We start from the raw sequence: 25544 nt of genomic DNA on the forward strand, positions 1-25544 counted from the left end.
TGTGGAACAGCCAGAGCAGTACTTAGTTTCTAACTCTGACTTGGAGGGAAAGTCTTCACTAGGAAAAATTTTGAAACCTATTCTTGGGTAAGGTTGAAGGTGAAAATTAGGTACTCACATTTAAATCAAAAGTTGTTGTTCATTAAGACTTTGCTTCAGTTAATAAATGTTCAATTATTTTTTTCCTTAGTCCTATTCTACATTTTTTTCTTTTTCTCTTACTTTCTAGGCTTTTATTTTAAAATTCAGTCTCGTTAAAACTTATGGATAAGATATAAAAACATTATTCCATTTTACTGACACAGTGTAATTTCTGAGGGTAATATTTCACATAAACATCACAAAATTCATAAGCAATGTGAGAACTCATTTGAATAGTTTATTACATCCTTGATTTGGTATAAATAAAACTGATACATCCTACTATTTTCATCCCTGTCATGCAATTCCAATATTCATTGCTGCAATAAATTAGTCTTATGAACAACGAAACATCATAAAACAAATTCAAGAGATGCTGTAAATAGGGAACAAAAAGGAAATTATCTAGTGCAATCTTTTTGAGTGCAAACCCCTTGTAACATGTTGCAACCAGCCAGTTAATAATTGCTTTGTAAATCTGAAATGAAGCAGAGGGGATAAAACTAACAAACAAGTCATAAAGTACAACTGTTACTTGTTTGGAATGATTACGATTCCCTAGAGGGAAGAGGGGCACAAGAAAGCTAGTTAATGTTCAAGCATCGTCGTCTCCAAGCTCAGGAGTGATGCATCTTAATGAAGAGGAAGTCAGGCAAAAATGACAGGAGGCTAATGTGGATGAACAAGGAGCTCCTGGACAAACTCAGACACAAAAAGGAAGCCAGAAGAGGTTGGATGCAAGAACAGGCAGCCTTGGAGGAATACAGAGAGATTGTCCAAGCAGCCAGGGACCAGGTTAGGAAAACTAAAGCCCTGATAGAATTAAAACTGGACAGGGATCAGTGATACACAGTATCATAGTATCAGGTACCTCAGTGATAAAGGAAAGACTAGGGAAAATGTGGTCCCTCTCCGGAAAGGAATAGAAGACCCGGTTACCCCGGACATGAAGAAGGCTGAGGTGATTAAAGACTTCTTTATCTTGGTTTTCACCAACAAGTGTTCCAGCCACACAGCCCAGGTCACACAAGGCAAAGGCGGGGATTGGGAAAATAAAGAACCATTCACTGTAGGAGAAGATCAGGTTTGAGAACATCTAAGAAACCTGAAGATGCAAATCCATGGAACTCGATGAGATGCATCTGCTCGTTCCGAGGGAACTGGCTGAGGAAGTGGCTAAGCCACTATGCACTGCATCTGAGAAGTCATGGCAGTCCACTGAAGTTCTCAATGTCTGGAAAAAGGGAAACATAACCCTCACATTTAAAAAGAGAAATAAGGAGGACATGGGGAACTACAGCTCTCTTAGTCTCACCTCGGGTCCTGACAGGACCACAGAGTAGATCATCCTGGAAACTTTGCTAAGGCACATAGAAAACAGGGAGGTGAATGGTGACAGCTTCACTAAGAGCAGATCACGTCTGACAAATCTGGTGGCCTTCTAAGACAGGGTCTATTATTGCCACTGTCAACCATGTTCAAAATCTCATAACAAAAAACTTGTTTTTATGTTTCCTCCAGTGTAGCTCTCATACTTGCTGTGATGGTTGTGACTTGGCTCCCTGCCAAATGCCCAACCCCCCAGTAGCAGCCCCTCTCTTCCCCCCTTTCTACTTCCCCCAGGGCAAAGGAAAAAAACTATGCAAATTGAAGAACCCGAAAATCAAGCTAGTTATATATAAAAAATATATTTTATGTATATTACATTTAAGATGCTATATACACAGCAAATGGGAATCCAAACACCCCCCAAAGGGATAGGGAAAGGGGAAAAAGGGACAAAAGGAAACAAAAAGGGACACTGAATAGATATGCGCAATCAAACCCGAGAACTAGTAAAATAACTAGTAAAACAAATCTCACCACGTCCCTTAGAAAGAAACAGGATTGACACATACACTGCCAGCACTCCCCAAGCCTCCACGTGGCAGGTCAGTGGATGCTGCAGACCTCAGCCTTAGATAAGCGAGACCAATGCAGGGACCCACTGTTCCCGAACTCCGGCGGAAGAGAAGAGAGAGCGAAGGCTTCTCCTCCCCTCTTATTTATACCACGATTTACATAAAAATTGTATGGAATACTAGGAACACTGCCACTTCCTTGGTTACAAACTGGTAACCAGGGAAGGCCTAGATTAAAACCACCACACTTGCGCTGGAAAATACATATAATCCTTTTGAATAAATAATGTGTCACACAAAGTATATGCTTGCACAGATGCTGAATATTTACAACAAATTTCAGTATTATTCTCAACACCCACTAGTCTCTCTCCCTTATTCACCCAGAACAGAATTTCTCAGGTTGGACAGAACATATAAGTTTAAAAATCCAGGTGGCACAAGGAAAGGGTGCCATCATTGTGTCAAGGACATAAAAAGATAACTTGAAACAAGAACCCTGTTGCAGTTTGGCAAAATCACAAACAACTACAAATAGAGTTATCTAAAGGACAAAGACTGGCAAATTTTATAATTGGCCCTGTTACCATTTTTAGCTATAACACTCCAGAGTTTTCAGGAACATATCACTTAATGATAAATTTTCTGTCAGCGCAATGGCTTGGAAGATCTTCACCATTAATGTGCAGCCAAAATGTCATTCCACAGTATGCTGCCACATTACAACATTGACCTAATTTGTCCCTCATATTGTATGTTCAACATAAAATCAGAAATAATGAAAAAAAAGGTACTTTGTTGTCTCATAGGTATTTCAAATAATTTTAAATAGTATTTTATTACCAGTGTTCCAAAACTAGAGGCATAATAAGGGAATGAAAAGGGAGAATCAGAAAGATAGATTTAAGTTGTTTAAAACTTGTAGCTCATTTCTGGGCATTCTCTTGGTGCCAATAAACTTTTTTTACTTAAAAAAAATAATCAGATATTTATTTTTAACAATCTTAAGTTACTTAGTTTGTGTTCTTAAAAAAAATTATTTGCCCTAAAAAATGTGAACATTTTAAATACTCTACTTCAATATTTTACTCATAATGTATTCTCCTTCTCCCCCACCACAAAGCCTACACCAAATAAAGCGTTAAAATTCTTCCAGGCAAATATGCATATGCCTCATGTGAACATCTCTTACCTTGATTTCATATCAGAATATGAAATATCATATCAGAATATCATATCAGAATATCAAATCATATCAGAAATATCATAACAGAAAGGTACCAATTGAATCCTTCCGTTATTATCAAGAGACATAAACAGTTAATGCACTTCATTTTTTTTATCACAAAGAGAAACAAGCTGTTATCATATTATTTTTACGGAATATAAGTTCTGGACATTTTTAGAACCCTAAGAACTCTCAGGTGACGGTAAGACCTCAGATGACAACTCACGTAACTCTAGTAGTACTTTACTTAATATCTAGTATACATATGCTTCAATTCTAGGACAAATTTAAGTATGAAAATATTATGGAGTAACCGTATAAACGTGAAAAATATATTTCAGAGAATTTGAGGAAAATCAGTAGACAAGAAGATAAATATTTCAGAAGGTTATATGCTTAGCATAAATCAAATTGAAAAGGTTCCTGGCTGTAGAATATGTTTCTGTGCTCTCCTGGCTGATGGAGCATTGCTAAACTTGGTCTGAGTCATGAGCTGTCAGAACAGAAATGTCTTAGGAACGTTTTGCTCATGCTGTTTGCTCCACAAGAAATTAATTAACTTCATTAGCAAGATATTTAGATAAATTATTACATGTATTAATATGTTTTTACAGATTTAAATACTCCAAAATCTTGAAAGTGTACTCTTATACTAATGACTACTCTCTGCCATCAGAAAAAAAAAGTAATCTACTATTCCCTCCAGAAACCAAGTAAGGAAACAAAAAAACATTGACAAATGGAAATAATAAAACATCTAGGAAATATATTAGGGCATCAACTGTGACAGTTAATGGCCTGTTTGGCATCTCCTTGAGAAATGAGAGAGAATGAAAGACAAAAGTTGAACAGAACTTTTTTTTCCTTGATCCAAAGATGCTTCAAGAAGGCACAAATTCAATGCAACAAAACCATAATCACTCACAGAAAAATGTTACAAGTCACTTACAGGAACCAGGAATTTTTTTATTTCTTCCAAGGCATGACTCATACGAGAATACGCCTCCCCAGGCGGAGCAAAAACTTCAATTAATACGTGGAGCTCATCACTCAAGTGTGCGTATTTGGCTTCTCCACTTTTCCTTAGTTCTTCCTCCTGTGAAAAAAGGGTAGGTTTGGGTTTTAGAACTGGAAATCTACTAATTTTGCAATGATTTAGCATTTACAGAAAACATGATAGAAGGACATAATATAAGCAGTCTTTAAAACCCTTTGAGAAATAAAAGTCTAGTACAAGCCACTTAAAGATTTAAAAATCAATTTTGAGTGTTTGAATGATAAAACCAGTATAATTATCATCTACAACAGATTTTAATCAGCACAGTGAAAAAATGCTAAATACTCCAAAAGCAAGTAGTGACATATTAAATCCATAATTGAAAAGCTGCATTAATCTCTCTGAATCTTAGCTCTTGACAAAAAGGTTCTTTAATGCATTTCTGTAGCCTGAACATTTCAGTAATGCCAAAGGGAAAAATGCCCTAATACTTCTACTTGAGACACAGAATCATAGAATCACAGCATGGTTTGGGTGTGAAGGACCTTAAAGACCAGTTGGCTCCAGCCTCCCTGCCATGGACACAGACACCTTCTACTAGACCACGCTGCTCAGGGTCCCATCCAATCCGGCCTTGAATACTTCCAGGGATGGGGCACTGCCAGCTTCTCTGAGTAACCTGTTCCAGTGTCTCATCATTCTAATAGTGAAGAACCTTTTCCTAATATCTAATCTAAACTACTCTCAGTTTAAAGCCACTATTCCTTGTCCCTTCACTATATGACCTTGTAAAAAGTCTCTCTCTAGCTTTCTTGTAGCCTCCTTCAGGTACTGGAATGACGACCTAAGTTTATCCTGAGCCTTCCCTTCTCCAGGCTGAACAACCCAAATTCTCTTCATAGCAGAAGGCTCCAGTACTGATCATCTTTGTGGTCCTCCTCTGGACTTGCTCCAACAGGTCCATGTGCTTCTTATATGGGGATCCCCAGAGGTGCACTCAGTACTCAGTGATATCCAAGTTTCAGTCCCAGTTCTGATACAGAGCACCAATGCAATCCAGTGTGCATCAGTTAAGATGGTGAATCACCTCACCTAGATTTATCTCAACCATCTTTGGGTCCCAGTTTTTCACATATAAAACAAACCTAATAATCTCACTGCATGTTAGAGTAATGTTCTGAAAAACCAATTCACTTTATTACACAAAGCTTTGAGATAGCAAATGCAAATTTCAATACACATGCATAGTAGTAACCACTTCATAAAAAGTAAAGATATAAAATAGTGATCATGTTAATGGCACTGGCTATGACAACATAAGGAAAAATTTATGCCATTACTACACAAGATAGCCATAGGTAATGCTAAAGATATGATGAGCTGAAATCTCAGTCTTCAAAAATGTTTTGAGAAATGTAATTTAGAAGAAAATACGCATATATATAAAACAATCACAGAAAAATAAGTAAACTAATTTACTTGAAATTGGTGACGTTATAGCTTTTTAGTCTATACTAAAATAATACTTTATGAACATTTAGCTAAGATAAAAATTGTAACAACAGATCAAATTCTTACTGACTTAGCCTATTTAATTCTGCATTAACTTCACTTATTTTAGCCTTGACTAATTTACACCATTTCTTGACACCAAAAATATTTGCATGACTCTATGCTTCTAACAATAGGCATTCAGTTCTTTTTATCCACAGCAGGAGATCCAGCACCAATAACGATTTTTTGATTTTTCACAGAATACAGAAAGGTGAAATTCCTTTAATGAATTTCTGCAGCCTGCACATTTTAGCTCCAGAGGTCTAGACCTGACTCCAGGTTAAGTCAACATTTTGCAAATGACGATAAAAGCATAACTCAGTAAATGTGATCTATGGTTTTATTTTTAAAAGTTGAAAATTGACATAATTGTTTTCAACTGAAGCTTAAAAATTAAGATAAGCAGCACAGATGGCAAAGTATTTTTATTTTTACAGTTAAAGTACCTTTTGCATTTTAGCTTATCATTGAAATGTCTATAAGAACCATAGCATAATATAAGAGTCTATCATGATATGTTACAATACTTTTCAGTTTTCTGGAAAAAAATCCCCACACATTTGATTGCTGCTTCTGGAATAATATGACACAAAGTATTTCAAAAGAATTAAGTTTTAATAGTTCTAAAGCGACATCCTAGAAATTGCTGGAATTTTCTTTCATTGCTTTTTTAAGATTCTGGGAAAAAAACCAAAACACCAGAAAGCCCCAAAAGATGTCTTTCAGGAGAAGACTGTCAATAAACTTTGTAAAAATTATATATTGGATCTTTTTTTCAAATGTAGAAAAAAGTAAAAAAGAATGTATGGCTCATTATTTTGATGGGGATTTTGCACAGCTAAGACATCAGTAACGTGATTTGATAACGCAGACCTGTCTTACAGAAAGTTAGGTATATTCTTCTAGAGTGGTAACAATAATAATTATATTTCTCTTTTACACCCTCAACAAATCAAGGAATTCTTAAAACACATCATTTTATAACCTGCCTCCTGGGTTCAGCACATGCTTTCTGTCACTACTTGGCAGTCATTTCTGTAGCTGATAGAAAACTGCAGGTTGATGTCATAAGATTCTCAACATTCCATTCTGAGGATATCTAATGAGGTTTCTTCTTGTGGAACACAGGAAGACAAAGACTGAATTTTCCCACAGTACCTCTTCCCATAACAGGGTAAAATGTCAGAATAATGTTTCTTTTATTGCAGTGTGTGTGTGTGGATACAAAGAAATTTAACTCAAGGAAAGCCATGGAAGAGTAAGAACTCACGGACCATGCGAGCACTGTACCAAGCTTTGTTCCCCAAAGCCAGCAAATGAAACTGAGTATTTTGAGACTGAATGCAGCCTTACATTTAATTGTATGTCAGGTGTCAGACATCTAACAAGCCAAACAACAGACATAACTCACACTGTTGGGGAGGCACTCCTCAGTATGGAAGGTTATACCTACTGGCAGCTAATAACAGATTTCCAAGAGCAGTACAGATGAATGAGCTCTCCCAGGAGCATGTCAGGGTTACACCACCTTTGTAAATGTTCATTAGCAAGCAGCACATCTCAACTGCACAGCAAAATGGTCAGTGCTATGGACCTGACATTCACACTAATTCTATTTAGGATGAAAATACTGCCCCTTCTCTAGCATTGCAGGGGGTTTTTCTTCCTTGTAGCCTTGTTGCACAAAGTAAGTTCCCATTAGAAGCCAGAGAGCCTTCGTGGAGCTCAGCTTTGGTTTAGTTTCCTAGGAGAGGAGTCCTATTAGTGCCCTGTAAGCTCTGCTCACTATAAGTAATGGGAACTGGGAATGTTCAGGAGACTTTCCTCTAAACTGTATTTCTAAACCAAACTAAAACACTAATGAATAAACACCCCATGTAGCACTGGTAAGGACTGAGATGGGTTATGAGACTTTCTGGCACATGGTATATTAAGGCAGAATAGGTGACATCATCATAAATCTATTTTATATGGTGTTCTTTACAAGGCTATCTGGATGCTGATGGCCTTGCAAGGTCCTGACAGTCTCTAATGCACCAGTGCAATTACCTGAGGACTTGGGCTGTTTCTTGTATAATTTTGCCTTAACCACCTGTGAGGTCCAGGTATTCTCTGTGGTGTTGTCTGTAAGTTTTGTCAGATTCTCACAGCTTTTTATGTTCCATGATTCCCCACATCGTGTCCAGCAGTTTTCCAGACTCTGTTCAGCTTGCACAGCCTTGGTCAGGGTCTACCCAGCGGCCAAATTGTTTGCCCACAGCCCAAGCACAGAAATTATAACTGCTTAAGCCTACTCATGTAGACATGAATGAAATCACAGGGAAAGGCGATTTGTAATGAAAGACTGATGGATTCACTGAGGAGAACAACTCTGAAAACAACAAAAATGCAGTTAAGTCTCAGGCACTTATTTTAACGTAGAATAAAACAAACCTGGAACCTAATCAGTTCTGATTTCTAAAATGAATGGAATAAATTTTCTGTGCCTCTCTATCAGTGATGGCAATTGCTCTTAGTACTATCTCTCAGGTTAATAGTATGGTTCTTCTTAGTTTATGGTGATGAAATTTAACTTCACTACAGGTTGAGCACATCATGCTCCAGAGACAACTGCCCTCTCATCCTGATCCCCTTCCACTTCCTTCTGCATGCCAGTTCCCTTCATTTCTCAAGACTGAAAGAACCCAGCTCCCTCCACATTATTTGCTTAAGGCTTCCTTCATCCTTACTTGCTGCCTTACAGCATGTCTGTCACGTGGTGTTGAAGTCCATCCACCCTCCACCTGATGCATGGCTCCATAACCCACGCCCTCATAAAAGATAACAGGTATTCTGAAACACCCGTTGTGTTTTATAATTTTCAGCTGCTCAAAGCAGGGAAAATGAATTATAAAACTAAAGCAGAAATATCAGGAGTACCGACCTCTGTAAAAGTGAAGCATGTGAGTGATAAGAACATAAAGTCTAAGAAAAATGATGAGTTATGTCTGGATGTGAAAGCAGCCTTACCATTTTTTAAAAAAAGTATGTTGACAGAGAACTATTTTCTGTCTGGAATCCTGACCAAAATGCTTGAATAAAAATACTGGAATAAAGTTGAAAGAAGAAATGGAGTTTGCATGGCAAACACAGTTACACAGTCCAGATTGGTGAATAAAAAGTGTCCTCATAACAGTAAAACAACAAGATATCAAAGAATAATAGAAAAGAAACCTGCAGCAGGAATTGTGTAGATCCGAAAGATAAATTTCATCAATGCAGAACTTCCTACAATGTAACAAATACAGCTCTGAAAAGAAACAATGTGTACCTGAAGAACAATAAGAGAATTGCAGTTCAATTGCAATCTTGCAAGAATTTGCAAAGAAATGCATAGTGCAGCGACTGGACAAAGATGTAGCAGTGCTGCTGCTACACAGGCATTATTCATAAGATCACTAGGCAATGATACAGAATAAAATTCATGAGCATGCAGTTTGACAAACGCAAACCTATTCATTTTTAATCTGGACACAAATGAAAAAATCAAGATGTTGTCTGCCACACTGTAGTCAAAGTAACAGTGAACTACAGGATAACAAGTAAATCAGAATAGATATAGTTTTTTGGTGGTACTGATTTGGATTTAAAAAACTTTCAAGTCCTAGGTCCAGTGAAGGAACAGAGAACAAAAGAGAGGAAAAATTTGATAATGGATGAAGCATTGGAATGGTATTCAGCAGAGTACAGAGTGAAGGTAAAAGACTTTAGCTGTTCCTTGACTTTTGTTTTTAAACCAGTTATTTTCACCCCAGGAAGAAAATAAAGGTGAATATATGAGGAGAACTCACACAGTGGAGCAAACAGAGTGTGTGTACAATACCTGCAATAAGCCACAGAGACACCCACAATGAAATACAGGCATGTAGAAAGAACTGCTTACAAGAGTGGAAATTATTGAAGATAAAGGTGACAACAATTATTTTTCTATATTTGATGCATCATTAAAATTTTCATAGTTCCTTTTGTGAAATGAAGCAGAGAATTGTGTACATTCAGTACTGCCTTAGGCAAACAGGCCCTTCAATTCAAGGGTGCTTTATTTCCTGATGCTTTTCATAATGAAATATGACAACATCTTAATGGCTAAGAGGTACTAAGCCATACCTAGATCACATTTTTGTTTAGATAGGTGAACAGGAAAACAAAGACAAATCAGCAGAAGAATGTGATGAGAGCACAACCACTGAATAACTTTTGAAAGAACCCTAAAACCAGGGGTGAAATTTAAGTGAAGAGAAAATATAAATTCTGTTAAAAAAATAAATGTTTGGGAGAAAGGTTAACACTTTAAAGTGTTATGTGCCAAAAATGAGGCAACAGCTGGTGACCAGTGTGACTAAAAACTTTTTATATAAATTGCTTGCCAGAAAGCTCAGGGCAGAGATAAGAATTCACAAACCTACAAATGTTCCTACACTTGTACAAATCTAAGCAGAAGCTAAAACAGCACAGGTAAGAACTACCCAGGCATTAGACAATTACTGCTAGAACTAAACAAGGTGATGATATTCAATGAATACAACCAATGAATTGCAAGTTTGCAAAGCTAAAGTAGGAAATTAAAGATCCTCAAGAAATGCACAATTACCATACCAAAAGATGCTTCCTAGGACTAGGTTCAACTTAAAACTTATGGTCACAACTCGGGACCGCTGTAGTCAGGGTGCTTTTGGATTCAGGAAGAAGACTTTGCTTTAATTAATTACAGTAGAAATCATGCTTTTATTTATGAGAGAATTATTAGCAATTTGTTGCAACCAAGTTACAGTGTAGGTTGTTTGAACTCCCAACAAGATGGTACACTTCTACTATGGGCAAAAATCTACCATCTAAGAAATCATCTTTTTTTTTAATGAAAAATTATTAGTAGCCTTGTTCCACACTAACAATTGCAGCTCAAATTCCATGCGGGTGATGTACACTTTCTAGTAACATAAAGTTTCTAGTGCCTGACCCTCTCCCTCGTGTTACGCTTACCCTTCCACTGCCCTGGGGGTCCTAAGGTTAATGGCTTCAGCTGGGGGGGTGACATTCAGGTGAGCTGCAGTACCCTGAGGCCTTTGCTGCAAGATGTATAATACTGATGGCGATAATTTCTTCCTGTTCTCTCCAGGAAGCACTTGGTGATCTTTTTAGATTTATGAACGAGCTATATACACTGTTCTTTCTACCCTGTTTAGCAACTCCATTTCCAATCCAAATTCAATAGATATGGTAAGTTTTACATATGCTGAGTATGTTTACTTTGCTCTCAGTTACTGATGAAGTGATTTTACCCAGATCCCAAGGTTGCAGTTCCTTTTATAGTCCGTCACTGACATTGATGCCAAGCTCCTGTTCACAGCCCTGGAGCATTCCTTATCACCCTATGCCTTTGCTTTCCAGTCCTGAACTTCCATCCCACCCCTGTACTCCCCTGTGCTGCAGTTTTATTCTAGGGCCATAGCAGCATCCTCCACACAGATTAATGACTTATTATTGCCATCCATTTATTACAGATACAGTACAAAGTTAGCAAAAGGTAAAGCAACATAGGCAAGAATCACTCAGCCATTAGACAACTGCTGTTAAAAGTCAACAAGCTCACAGGGAGCTGGGGGCAGACTCTGGCCAGCCCAGAGCAAGGCTGGCAGGTCCCAGCTTTAGGACAAAGGCTGCAGCCTGCAACAGGTGATGGCAACACCATATTTGCTGAGACACAGGGCTACCAGTGTCAGCAGAAAGACAACATAAGTAACTATTTGCCTTTGCTGACCAGGTCTGAAAAACACTCTTGGGATAAAAAGATTTTCTTTTTCAGCTACAAATGTCTAATTTTCAACCTAAATGCATACCTGGATGATGCCTGCAGCTTCCAATGCACCCCCCAGTTCAACCAATGCTAGATTGTACGCTGTCTCGGAGTATAAACAACCATTTGGGCTCTGCCACAGTGTAAGCTGTGACAGCTACAGCTACTGCTGAGGATGAGTTTCTGCACAAAGGGATCAAAACTAATGAGCACAATCTGTATTCCCAAACCATCCTGTAGGAAGGGCTCCTCACTATGATACAGGGTTTTGCTCAATTACAGCAGGCTGCTGACAGCCAATGCCAAAACAATGCATCCAAAAGGATAAATACAGTTATTTAGTGATTTTAAAAAACAAAGTGTAGAGAGATATTATGCTGGCTGACAGCATTGTAAGAACTTTAAGAGCTTACTGTGTCAAAAATAAAGCACCAAGCCTGTGTCACAAAAGAAATGGATCCTCTGAGCAAAGGAGACATAACTGTTTACACCAGTTGGAGAAAAACATACTTTTTTCCTATGCTTTCTTACTTTCCAGAAATCATTTTACTAGTTCTATTACATCACTCTAGCTCTATTTATTTTATTATGTTTGGAGCCAAGTTATTTTAGTTTTATAAATTTTAATCTCTTTTTTTACAGAGAGAGAGAAGGTGAACAGTCACCTTAAAGTGATACAAATGTCACAGACAGTAGAAAGCTCTGTTAATGTTTCAGGTAATTTAACAAGCTAGCTGATGACAGATTATCAGTCATCTTGAAAAGAAGGTTAACTGAATTTATGCTAAGAATTCCATAAACTGACCACAATTTATTTATCAACAATTTCTGTTATTCAGGAAACATTAATCTGTGAAGTATGAAGCATTCTCAAAAGCTCTGTTTAATAAAACACAGTATTTTTAATTTGAAATATACAAACAGAAAAATTTAAATTAAATATATGTATCATCTTCTCTGTCATTAAGGTTTATTATTATTATTATATCAGTCTTACAAGAACACATTTTTTTCTCCAAGGAATAAATAGAATACTTGTATCACAAGATTCAAAAGGGCATTCTGTCCTTAAGGGACTTGTAGGAAAAGAAATGTTTTGCAGTTCTCCAGTTTCTGAATGAATTATTTTGCTACAGGCTATTGAACTGAAATATAAGTAAACTCCAGTTGTATAACAATCAAGTACTTTAAAGACTTTGGTTTTAGTCACCTGAAGGAAATAGTAGAAAGAATATTTCTACTATATAGCAAAAATTCTGGAAGGAAAAACCCATGCCTAAGCTATTTTATGCATAAGCAGAATTAAAAAAACTTGTATTTTGAAAGAGTTGTATCGATCAGAAGAGGTCTAATGTGTGCACTCACCTTTGACTATAAAGGAACCTGAAGCTTTGCTTTGGCAATTCATTTATTTGTATATTTAAAAGTAATTTCATGATGAAGGCTCCAAGTACCCACCTGAAGGTAAATACCTGCTTAACCACCCATTTCATGAAGGATGCTTCCCCAAATACTAGCCTAGAGAGTAAATCCACTGATGCATGAAGGCATTACTGCAATACCTAACTGCACCTACTGTAGGTGCCTACATTAAAAGACTTCCATGCCTTTCCCAATCTGTGTAACATACTCACTTAGCTTATACCTGCAAAAGAACTTAAACACCTAGGATTTAGGCATAATTTCGATTCTAAACACCAGATTGTGGTCATCTGATTTCCTGTTCAGTTGCTTCCTATCCCTGAAATCTACAGATTCCAGAGTTGTTCACAGGAATACTCCTCAGACTAAGGTGTCTGGACAGCAACGCCACATGAGGGTGAAGGAGATCTGATAATTATTTCAGGTTTAAGGTTCTCTGGGATTCATAAAGTAGCAAGGAAGTAAGTAAGACAGATGTTCCAAATTCACTCCTATTGAATGCAAAAGCAGCGCTGCTGCCCTTTTCCTTAACGAGGGAGCAGTTGGAGAGCTCATCAAGTTACACATTACGAAAGATAGGAAATAGGTGTTCATTTTAGAGAAGATGCTAGATGAGTCCCACAAGAACCATTTGGGGACGTGTTCTGCTAAACTATTCATAACTGATCCAGAAAATGAGCTGAACAGTAATAAAAATTCTTCAGTGATAAAGACCAGCTTTATCTCTGTGCACAGACTCTAGATGACTTATTTTAGGAGAAAGATCTTGTAGGCATTACATTAAGATCTACCGAAAGAACTTGTTCAGTGTTTGATAACAATTAAAAGAACATTGTCTATTAAGTAATTTTTAAGAAGGAAAAGAAATGAAACTGCAAAATCTGTACAAGACCTGTTGTCTTGTACCTGTTCTGGTGCCACAATTTAAATAAGTATAGAAACAAAAGAGGTCAAGATGAAAAGGATGATTACAAGTACGGAAGTATTTTCATATGAGAGGCTAAATACCAAAGTCTTACCAATCTTTATGTTTCTGCAGTTCAGAATGTCCTTAAACAACTAGTTCTTGTAAAGTTTCTCAATTTTCACTTATTCTTATGTTCTTACCCAAACTTTTCAACCTTTTGCAGGAGTTTGAGACTGAGTTCATTCTTACATTCTTCTGTCACATTCAGGAACATGCACCCATGAACATGGGACATGATGTGTTGTGTACAAACAGAAAAAAATAACACCCAGATCTAATATATTTTTGTCCTATGACACTTGCAATTGCTTGCTGATGCGTTAGGTGTAGCTTCTATCACCTATTACATAGATGTGCATGCTTAAGGCTGTTATGTGTCAAATACAGAACTCTTCTAATGTTAAAGATCCTGTTACTAATTAGCATTCAAATGAGCTCAAAGTAGTACTACAGGTGCTTCTTTTAAAAAGCAAGGCAACACTTGAGCCACTCTGATTGCTCATTACAATCAGAGCTGAGTGAGTGCAGAGGAGAGTGATTTACAGCCACTTTCAGGTGCAAATTCAGGAATCATGCCTTTTGCAAGATGTATGGAGAACCGCCTGCTGCCTTCACCTCCTCACCTCACCTCCTGAGGTGGCAGCCTCCCCCACCCCTTCCATGCAGCAGGACTTCTTGCAGAATAATATTGTCCTGTCTCTGACCAACCCTTTCAAGTCCAACCTGCATGCTCATGGTTTAAAAGCTCAAACTGATGATCCCATTTAACTCCTCATTGCTTTTTCTACTCAGTCTCCACCACTGAGCAGGTTTCCATGTTAACTATCTGCACCCTGAAACACAATGGAACCCGTGACAGGAGAGGTCCTTCCCTAATCAGTTGATATGAGGGAACGGACTTCTCCCTGAGTGCCCTATTACAGGTTAACAGGCATTGTATGGCTTTCAGCAGTTCAAAGACCTCTCTGATAAACTGTATTATAAAGTTAATTTTCCTGGCTGATTGTCAATAATTATTTCCTAAAGCCTTTCCTTTGATTAACCACAATATTGCAAACAAAAGCAGTAAATGGATTCGAGTATCCTACCACAAATTTAGAAGAAACCACTATTTTCTTATATCCCCTTGTTTCTCATGCAGTAATGTGGAAACCACATCAGTAGAGGGAAGCCACAATGACAGAGACAAACTGAGCTCTGGGGGATGGAGGAGGAAAAGGAAGTTCATAAATAATTGGCAAACACTGTATCTCTGATGGCATTTACTCAGATGAAAATGTTTCAATACGTGAACTGACTTATAAAACACATTAACTTTTGAAAGTATTGCAAATAACGGATAAATCAAATAACTGAAACATCAACCAGTGAGTCACTGTTTTGCACAAACATATCCTTTTTCTAAGCCAGAATTATAATGTCTTACAAATGACACGTTCCCTTCACATGAATCACACATGACTTTGCAGGTTTCACTTACTTTCTCTTTTCTTGTTTTGCATGATGATAAAGAACACACAAGCACAATTCAAAAATTGCTCTACTATCTAGAAAATCTAACTATTCACATTTAGACAAATAAATATTTATGAGATTTCAAGTTCTTGAGTGATTTCTCATAAAAGTGTCAGAAATAGTTAACAGATGAGTATGTTATAGCAATATGACATACATCATAAAATCACAGAATGAATCATAAAATAGCCTGGGTTGGAAAGGACCTTAAAGATCACCTAGTCCCAAGCCCCCTGACATAGGCAGAGATACCTTCCTCTAGACCAGGTTCCTCAGAGCCCCATCCAATCTGGCCTTGAACATTTCCAGAGGGACATCCACAACTTCTCTGGGAAGACTGTTCCAGTGCCTCACCACTCTCACAGTAAAGAATGTTTTCCTAATACCTAATCTAAACCTACTCTCAGTTTGGATCCATTCACTCCATGCTCTTGTAAAAAGTCCCTCTCCAGCTTTCTCGTAGGCTCCCTTCAGGTACTAGAAGGCCACAATTAGGTCACCCCTAAGCTTCCTCCTTTCCAGGCTCAACAATCTCAATTCTCTCAGCCTGTGCTCATAGGAGAGGTGTTCCATCTCTCTAACTACCTTGCTGGCCTCCTCTGGACTCGGTCCAATAGGCTGATGTCTTTCCTGTGCTGGGGACCAATCATGACTTTATGTCTGACAGATTTACTGAATGCAAATAAAATAGCTTGCAAATAGATTCTTGGTCATCTCAGCTCTGATGGGGATTTGCTCTGTAAAGATGGAAAACCACATTTTCTAATTTTCTCATAATGGAAATCTGTAAGGATATTAGTCCATTATAAGCTGTAAATGAGTTTGACTAAAAAAACCTGATTTTTTTTAATGGGTAGTGATTATAGCAATTCTAACACCAATTTACTAGAAGGCTCATTTTCATGGAATGTGAAGAGTACTCAGACCATGTACAATTTGGATAACAGCAGTTCCTTGGCTCTGTAGTCAGGACCTGACCTGAACTCTGTATCATGAGAGAATAACTTAAGAAGCTACCACTCATAAAGGAGAAGTAAAGGAAGTCAAAATTAATTCTGTCAAGTTTGTTTATCTTGAAATAACTTGGTTGGGGGGGAAGAGATAGCTTTTGGCTGGGTTAACTTAGTCTATGACTACAAAAGAAACTTGCAAGTTTTTAGAATATATTACCTACCTAAGAAAAAACAAAGATACATTATCACTGGAAGGCGGACTGACTCCTTTGGCACAGTACATGCAAATCCTAGTATCACAAAGAAAGCCTGAAGGATGTCAAGGGCTTTCCTCTGGGAAGTCCAACATTCAGAATTTCACGCTGTTCTTTGTAGTGTCCCATATAAAACACCAGGTATCTATTCACTTCAGAGGAGCTTACCCCTGGCTGAAGAGTCACTGGTACTAAACTGGCCAGGCCAAGATGTCAGTGCCCAAGTGAAGCCTGGGCATTCCCTCTAAAAGCTCACAGCATGCTGGTCCTGCTCCTCTACCCAGAACTTTCCATCTCCCATGAGCAACCAAACAACACACCAAACAAACATAAAATTTCCAAGAGTAAAAAAAAAATTAAAAATTCAGTTTAAAACAGATAACTGTACTCCAGAAAAGGTTAAGTACCTGCAATCTTCAAAGAGTCAGCTAATTTTACTGCACTGAAAATTAATATTCATTTTGCAACTTAAGTTTTATCATCCAGATCATCCTTGGCAATTTAAAGCACTCCTCCAACCCCCTTTATGTGCTCAGATTTTTGGAAGAAGAAATAACCTTGTGCACAGGCTCTGACTATTGCAAAATTTTCATTACATGGTAGCCATATCTCAGATAATCACAAAATATGCAGAGTACGTCAATCAGTTATAGTCAGTTCTGCTTAATGTCACCATCAGTTTACAGCAAAATTTCCTTCTATTAAAAGCTTTTTCCCCGAAAAGATTGTAACCTGCCTCTGGCTGAAAATGAAGCATTTTATTTGTTCTTTAGTGCTTCAGCACCTGTGGTCTCCCTTGTTGCTCATTTTCAATACCAGTACAAATGAATGTAAACTAAAACTGAACAACAGCCCTGTTTATGGCAGACTTTCTGCACTGCTTTGAGACAAAAGATGAGGATATTTTTATTGTTGTGTGAACATTCTCAAATGCTCTTGACTCGTATCAAATAGTGAAAAAATCCTACATTTCTTGTTCTTTCTCTCCTTCCCTCCTAAATTGAAAATAGGGAAAAATAAAATATATTTCCTAAATCAGGAATACGTGCACCACATAAACCGAGCAAAGCTTCAACTCCTAGCAGACCTAGCTCCTTGTGTTCCATTTTCCATCTGAATGCTGGTTTTTTTGAGTCAAAGTGTGCAAAGACCAAATCACTCAAGATCTTTGAGGACATCAGGCAATATTCAACCACAGGCCTTTACTGATGTGCTGGATCTGAGACAAAGGTCCCAGTTTGAAAAGACAGTTATAGGACAGCTGAACAATTATTTGTGTTCCTTAAGTGGGATTCATTTACCTTGACTTAGACATCTAGAAGGCAGATACTTAAGCCTCAGTTAGTCACATTGAGCTCTCAGTGGAAAGAAACAGGCGCTTTAACAGGGTGACGCATCTCAAACTGAGGCTAGTGTTCAAGATTATTTGGGAGTTTAGGTAAATAAGTCAGTTTAAGCATCGGAGCATCTTTTTGCACCTGCCCAAATCAGATTAATAAAGAAGAAATAAAATACAATTGGTTAACTATGAAAATGTTAACAGAAACCCCAGCAAAAACCTAGGATTGGTTGGATTATTTTATAAAAATTATTATTATAAAGGGTAAAAATAAAAATTACCGGAGCCATGTTAGACAAGTTTAAAGACTGCTGGCAACATTTTGGAAACTGGCTGAAGGATCACAAACACCACTTTAACTATTCAGGAAAAGACAACATATCCAGCAGTATTCTGAAATATTGTTTACGTCAATTTTCTCCTCCAAACACCTATTTCTCCTCCAAACACCTGTTTTCACTGGGCATGCTGGATGAAAATTGCGGTACTTTACAACTGACTTAGATGTTATGCTGCTGGAGACAAAGCAAAGAGCGAGCTGAAAACCTAGGCAAATGCTGGTTGAGATGTTACTGTTACCAGCTTCATACCCATTTTTTTCTGCTTCACAGTGTAAATCTTATTTCACTCCGAAACAGTTGGTGATTGCAAAAGCAACACTGGCCAACAGATTCTGGTATGATTTAACAGGGATGATAGATCTAATTATGAGAAACTCCATTTGTTCTATTTTCATTTAACAGAAGTTACAGAGGGATTTGACACTGATGGAGCTCCCAAGCAGAAAAGCCACATGGTGCTCATGCTCCAGGGACATGTGGGAATGCTGCTGCACCGCAGCATCTGATTAATTAACCCTCTCTCAGCTGTTGTTTACCCATTATATCCTGTTGCCACCCATAAATCTGACATGCAAGGACAGGTCCTGCTCCTCTGCAGTCTGAACAGTGCCACCATGACCATCATGTTATATTACTGCACACACCTGAGATGCATGGAGCAGCCTGGAAAAAGTGCTTGAGATGCCTCTCTGGTAACAAGAGCACGACAGACTTCCATTAACAGTGCTCCTCTACCCCTGGCCATGATGGGGACTCTTGATCCCTTGGCTCGCTTGCCTTCCTGTCTTCTGCTGTCCCTCCCTTGGTCCTTGTGTCCTGCTCCTGTGGCTGCAGTGCCCCCTCCAGCACCAGACTGCACGTGCATTTCTGTGGCATGTCCTTTCTTCATTCTCACAGAGAGCCTCATGGGGACTTCCATATAAAGCGGCTATAACAGGAAGGAAGGATGTTTGCCTGCCTGACTCCTGTTTTTTTTTAAATTAAATTTTGCTTTTTCTCAGTACCTCTCTGAATCCCATTCTGTCAGAGGGTGTTTCTATGCTAGAAATGTTCAGTGGCAAAAAAATCCTCTTGTCAACCACTCCTTGCTGCTGCTGTTTTGGCAGACTGCATTCACCAGTGCTTGCCTCAGCCCGTGTTGCCTGCCTTTGCCTGGCCCTGCTGCCAGCAGCACACAGGCAGCAGGTTGGCAAGCACGTGGGGAGACAGGGACAAGGACAATGGAGCATCTCTCCATGGGGCTCTGGGTCCCTGAAAGTCCACTGACCGCCATCCCTCCAATCCACTCGCGTGTTAGTTTTCAATCTTTCTGCCTCCGTCTCCTCAGACACAGGGGAGGGTGACAAATGAGACGACCCATCATGTTGGTCATAGAGACAGGAGATCTGATTCTTCTGTGTCTGCGGAAATGCAGATTGGCAATTGTAGCGTCCTGCTGTGCAGGAAGAGAAATTAAATGCCGCTTTCAGATGAATAATATGCAAAATATATGTAATCTGCATATAGCACAGCAATGATCCCGGACTGACTAAAACCAACCTGAGACTGCTGGCAGAATTAAAGCCCCAAACCTGTTGGTTTTGTGCTTAGTTGTGTGCTTAGGAATTGCTCTTCTTTCATTCCTACAGTGAGAATATATTTGAGTAAGTGTTGCTAACCTCTCCTATCACATAGGATGGTACAGTCTCTGGACAGTGAGCACGAAACAGAGGTTACCAAACTGAGGCCCCCCAAATTTCCTTTGCAAAGAAAGCAGAAAAGCTGTTTTTTCAGATTACAAAAGTATTGACAGGAATGCAGCAATGCATTTACAGGTTTACCTGTAAAATTCAGAGTCCTTTTCTCTACATCGGCATGTGACTGAAATACTTGTAACTTTGAGGAGATCCAGCCAGCTCTCCTCTTGCTTAGCTTATGAAGGTGTATTGGTAACAACAGCATGGAAAGATCTAAGAGGTCAAGAAACTGTGACGATATCTGTTTTCTGAAATTAATGCAGAGCCAGATAATACTATTGTTATTACTACACAGTATTTTGCATGCTACTGCATAGCATGTTTCTAGGGAAAAAACCCAAAAAAACCCGTAAGACTGTATTAGAAAAAGTTCCAGCAGGTGAAGGGGAGAAGCAGACAGGCTGCCTGCCAGACGCACTCACCAGCTCAACAGCTAGGGCTCCCTGAGATTCCCTGAGATCCCAAGGGAGCCTTTGGAGTACGTGTTGAAGTGATGGGTTGGTTTAGCTTTAAGTTTTATTTTAATTTATGAACACAGGAGTTAGGTAGATGTATTGCTATGAAGTGCCATGCACTAATCTTAACTCTGACGGATTTTCCTTTGCTTTCTAATTCCCCCCTTATAACACTACTATGAAACACACTGTTAAAAAACCTAAAAACATAATTTTGAGCACCTTTTCCTTTCAGGTCAGAGTACAAAGGGTCAGTATAGAAACAACGTTCAAGATGAAATAAAGCATCACATTTGCCAGTACACAGGGCCGGTGACTGCTGACTAGTTTTGTAATCAATCCATGCCATATCTTTTGAGCCAGCCACCCACTGTTTCTATCACTTTCTGAATCTAAGCACAGCATGCGTTTTAATTCAAATTTGGTCTTCTGCACTGAAAAATCAAAGCATTCTGGTTTCACATTTGAAAATCTGCACCCTTTAAGTTTGTAACAGCTTTTGGTCAACATTATGACTGACAAATGGTTTAAGCACAGCGGTCTCTTTTAGTGTCTCCAGCATAGCTCGTTACAGTGCTCATCTAAATAGTGTTTTTTTCTTTCCTATTTTCAGTAGACTGCTTTGTATTTTATTTCTCTTATTTCCATTCATTTTCTTCTACCCAGATGGGTCAAACATATTTGCAAACATACTCTTTGGGGAATCTTTTCAGCTGCTTCCCAAGTGCTTTCATAAAGAAACAGGTGACTTGGAAACAGAATCCTTCTGTTCTCTGCTCACAGATATTGAGCTTTTGTTTTCATGAGAATATGAGTTAGAAGTCTAGAAGGAAAGGGTATGTAAAATGCAGTAATGAAGGCAGGAAATAATATGCTTTTCTTTTTTGGTACATTGTTTACTTAGGTTTGTATAGGCTAAACTGAAGGCTCTAAGATCTCATTGCTGATTTTCTGGTCCCAATGGATTAGAAAAGGGATGTGACTGTGCTCTATGTAACAGATAATGGTGTTTTAGAGCACAGCACTAGATTTTCTCACATCTTTTTTTGGGTTTTTTTTTAGGAACTACTTCCCTATTGCTTGATCTGAGAATTAACTCTGTTCCACTCTGGTTTTTGACAAATTGAACACCGTAAGACATTGATCAGGTGCAGCCATCAGGTTGTGTGGAGCTGTTTTGCTGTGCAGGCTGCTTGGTGTCCACAGAAGCACCAGGGCAGAGCCTCTGTGGCAGCCTGAGGGAGAGAGCTGGAGACCAAAGCACTGACAGACATCAGTATACTGCCAACCAAACCTGGGAGAGCACTACAACAGTTGTTCACCAAAATACAGTCTGTGCCCGATCCAGCTTATGTTTGCCAACGCCTGTGTCTTTCACCAGTGGCTGTTGGATCTGGTGGTCATGCTGGATACCATTCATTTGGGCTACAAGAACAAACATATAATTAGCATGCTGACTAAAAAGAGGTCAAAACCAGCAGGCACACAAGACTCCTGAATGGAAAAACTAAACAATCCAGTGTGGTATTTTTCCTGCAAGCCAGAAGAGAACGTAGGACCCAGTACCCATTTGGCTATACCTATGGGTCTGTTTGCCTCCCAACAAAAGAAAAACAGAGGCAAGAGACACAGGAGTCATGAATATTTTCACAGGAGGAAGTAAAGAAAAACATCCTGTTTGGAGGTAGGATCTTTAAAGGAAAGCTTGGGGTTCTGAACAAGAACACTGCTTGTTTGCTAGTTCATATTATGTTTAGGTAAAGAGCATGTGGCGCACATTATCTGCGAACAAACTGAAAAAAATAAAACTTACTTCACCTCTAACAGAAGTAGAAAGGGTATTACCCAACCAAGGAGCATGACTAACAAGTTCTAGAAGTTCTAGGAGAGTTTGCATTGTTGGTGCAAGGCTAGGCATTAAAAGATGAATTTACGAAACAGCAAAGGAATATTGAAAAAGAGTTACAGTCTGACTTCGAAAACATGACTTTAAAAAGTTTAAAAGGATTTTAAGAATTATTTTCTATCTGAAAATGCCTTCCTGTCCTTTGTAGTCGAACATAATTCCACTGAGTATGATGACATGGATCTTCATAAATCTGTAACTATGAGTGACAGCTATACTCATATATTTGTCTTTGTGCTTTTCATCTGAAAAATAATGTTATAAGCTCATGTGTCATTAATGTTGTCATTACTTGAAAATGAAAGGCAAGGAAGGACACGATGAGTTATGTTGAATGCCAAAGGTCTCAAAGAGCAGACGGGGCTGCACCAGCTGGTTTCTGAAAGCACCTGAAATAACTGGGATAAGCACAAACTTCTTTTCAGAGTGACCACAAGGCACAACTCATCCTCCCAGTAGTCATCTTTTCACTAGGCTAAGGAGAACATGTTTAAAAGGTGTGCTCTGCCCACAGTCTGACATGAACGCAGATATCAGCTGAAATACAGGTGCTGCATTGCTGCAACAAGCACAGCAGAGACCTCAAACTAATTCTGTCTGCTGGAAGGGGGATGCATTATGTCACCCTTAGCACAGCAGTGATATTTTCCATTCACAGTTCACTTCCATTAATGGAGTAGAGCTGGCATCCTGCTTTTAGAAAAACAAAACAACCCATAGCCACAATTAGTCTTGCTTTCTCTTATTTTGTCTCTCTCGTGGCATGATTTGAGCATCCCTTTTTTTCAGAATGACTCAAAATACGCAGAAAAAGTCCTTTTCTTCCTTTCTTTGCAAAGCTCCTCAAGCGTGTCCTTCTTCCAGTGTATGGGTACATGGCTTTTCTAAAAAGCACAACTGCAAGTTTGTCCATCAAAGTCAAATCACATCCATACTTCTCGAAGGATACTCTTTTCATTCAGGGATGTATTGATTCCTCTGAAGATAGTGCAGCTTCTAAATCTCAACTGGATAGAAGTATCAGTGGTGAAACCCAAAATCTGATGTAAATTTAGAGATCAATTCAGACATTTCAGTGTGCCCACTGCCACCTTCTGCTTGGCTTTAGGCACAGTACTATGACCCATCCATTCCTACACTGAGAACAGAAAAATACAGATACATTAGATTATCTTCATTTTCCTCTGGAGGCCTGTCCTGCCTTCTCCATTAATTATACATAAACCTCCTGAATTAATGGCACTCAATCCCCCTTCTGTGACTGGATGAAACTACTTTTCAAAAAATAAACCACAGTATGTTCCTTAAAAGGACAGACTCTGAAAATGGACTTATACTGTCATTAACAATTTAGCCCATCTGGGAGAAGAGAATGAGATTAAGGAGTGAGAGGAAAGGTCTTCATTAGAACCATTCAAGCAATTGGCAATGGATATACTATGGCTGAGGAGTGGATATGAATTAGTAAAAACATTTAAGACAGTGAATAACAAAAGACTTACATTTCAGGTTTTACCAGAGCTTGAAATGCTTTTATTTTGAATATGCAACTTGTGGCAAGGTTTTCATTAAATGAAAAGAAGATTTCTAAACCAAAAAGGTCTAAATACAGAGGCATCAGAGAGAAATCACAAAGGCCAGAAGCAAAATGTGCTATATCCTCTGCATTATTCACCAGCACAGCAGCCGGAGGGCTCAGGATCACAGTGCTTAATGTATTAATTTCTTCCCAGCCAGTCCCTGAAAGCATCTGCATACACTATTTCAGGACTAAAAGGACTTATGCAATGCTTTACTAGGCTTACATAGATAAAATCACTACACTTTTTTTCTCACCCAAATCCCTCTTTTCATAGTCACTGCATCTCTGAAAGCATATCTACAAAATTAACATAACAGTAAAGCTGCAAGTGGCCTCAGAAAATATAAATGTCAAAAAAGATACACAATATTTTACTAGGTATATTGAATTATTAAATTCATAGCTTAGAAATACTGGAACTCCCAAAAACATTACGCATTATTAAATGTAATATTTTGTATTTAATTCTGAATTCCTATCTATTGTTGTGTTCTATGTAAATTTTACTGCAACGAAAAATAAACATTTTTATTTAGATTCTCTTTTGTAATTTTCCTGGCAGAAGCACTGTCATTTACTTATATCCTTGGAAATGTTGTATGTGTAAATGTTGGTATAATCTGGCTTTATGTTTTTAAGCCAAGTAATAAATGAAATGAGTTGTTCATTGAACTCTTTATAATGAATTTTGTTTGTTGCAGAGTGAGACATATTGATCAAAAATCTTTCATTAAAAATAGCTACTGCAGCCAACGCAGCATGGATGAATTTAGGATTCAAGCTGGAATAGGTACAAAGACAAACAACTAGAATGTTTGGAGGTAGTGGGAGTATCTTTCACAAGATGAAATTCAAATAGCTTGAGCTTTTTGCTTAGCCAAAAACAAGGGACATGTGCTCTCTCTAAAAAAACAAAGAAAAAATAAGAAAAAATGAAAAAAAAAAAAGAAAGAAAAATTAAACTGAAGGACCATATTTCTAACTACTAGAGTCTATGTTTGTCTGGAGACAGCCTTCAGATATCAGTAATGGGAGAAAAACTCTCACAATGAGTTTAATCAGGTCATTAAAATGGCCATGGAATATGATTACAGACACAGCAGGAGCAGCAAGTCCCCCTTTAGAGCAGGGAAGTCTGATCTTCTGACACAGAGTTGTTATGCTCACTTCTAACTTCATCATTCTTGGGTTAGTACTTCAGCATTAAACGTATGTTGAAGCTTCACTGATTTCTTTGAATGTTTACAACCTCTGTTGCCTACCAGGAGAGTCAGTTAGAGAGTGTTTGGAGCTTCAAGTTAATGTATGAGATAGCTTCTGTATACTTTTTTTTAGAAGCAGTTCATTGCCAGAATGCTGGTAAGTAACTTGATTATTGTTACTGACATCTGAACTGCTTAAATATGAAATATTTTTGTTA

General features: G+C 38.3%; 1 protein-coding gene across 1 annotated transcript in view; it reads right to left on the minus strand.

The window, feature by feature from the left end:
- The window catches only part of LOC114068395 (KH domain-containing, RNA-binding, signal transduction-associated protein 2), a 183987-nt gene that overhangs the window by 3091 nt on the left and 155352 nt on the right, over positions 1 to 25544 (minus strand). Inside the window, exon 4 of the mRNA XM_027904420.1 lies at positions 4220 to 4366. Within this exon, the coding sequence (XP_027760221.1) occupies positions 4220 to 4366 (147 nt within the window). The remainder of the gene's footprint in view (positions 1 to 4219; positions 4367 to 25544) is intronic.

The sequence above is a fragment of the Empidonax traillii genome, unplaced genomic scaffold (assembly GCF_003031625.1).
Source record: "Empidonax traillii isolate 1590-97213 ecotype Southwest subspecies unplaced genomic scaffold, ASM303162v1 scaffold1058:size294411, whole genome shotgun sequence".
NCBI lineage: Eukaryota > Metazoa > Chordata > Aves > Passeriformes > Tyrannidae > Empidonax > Empidonax traillii.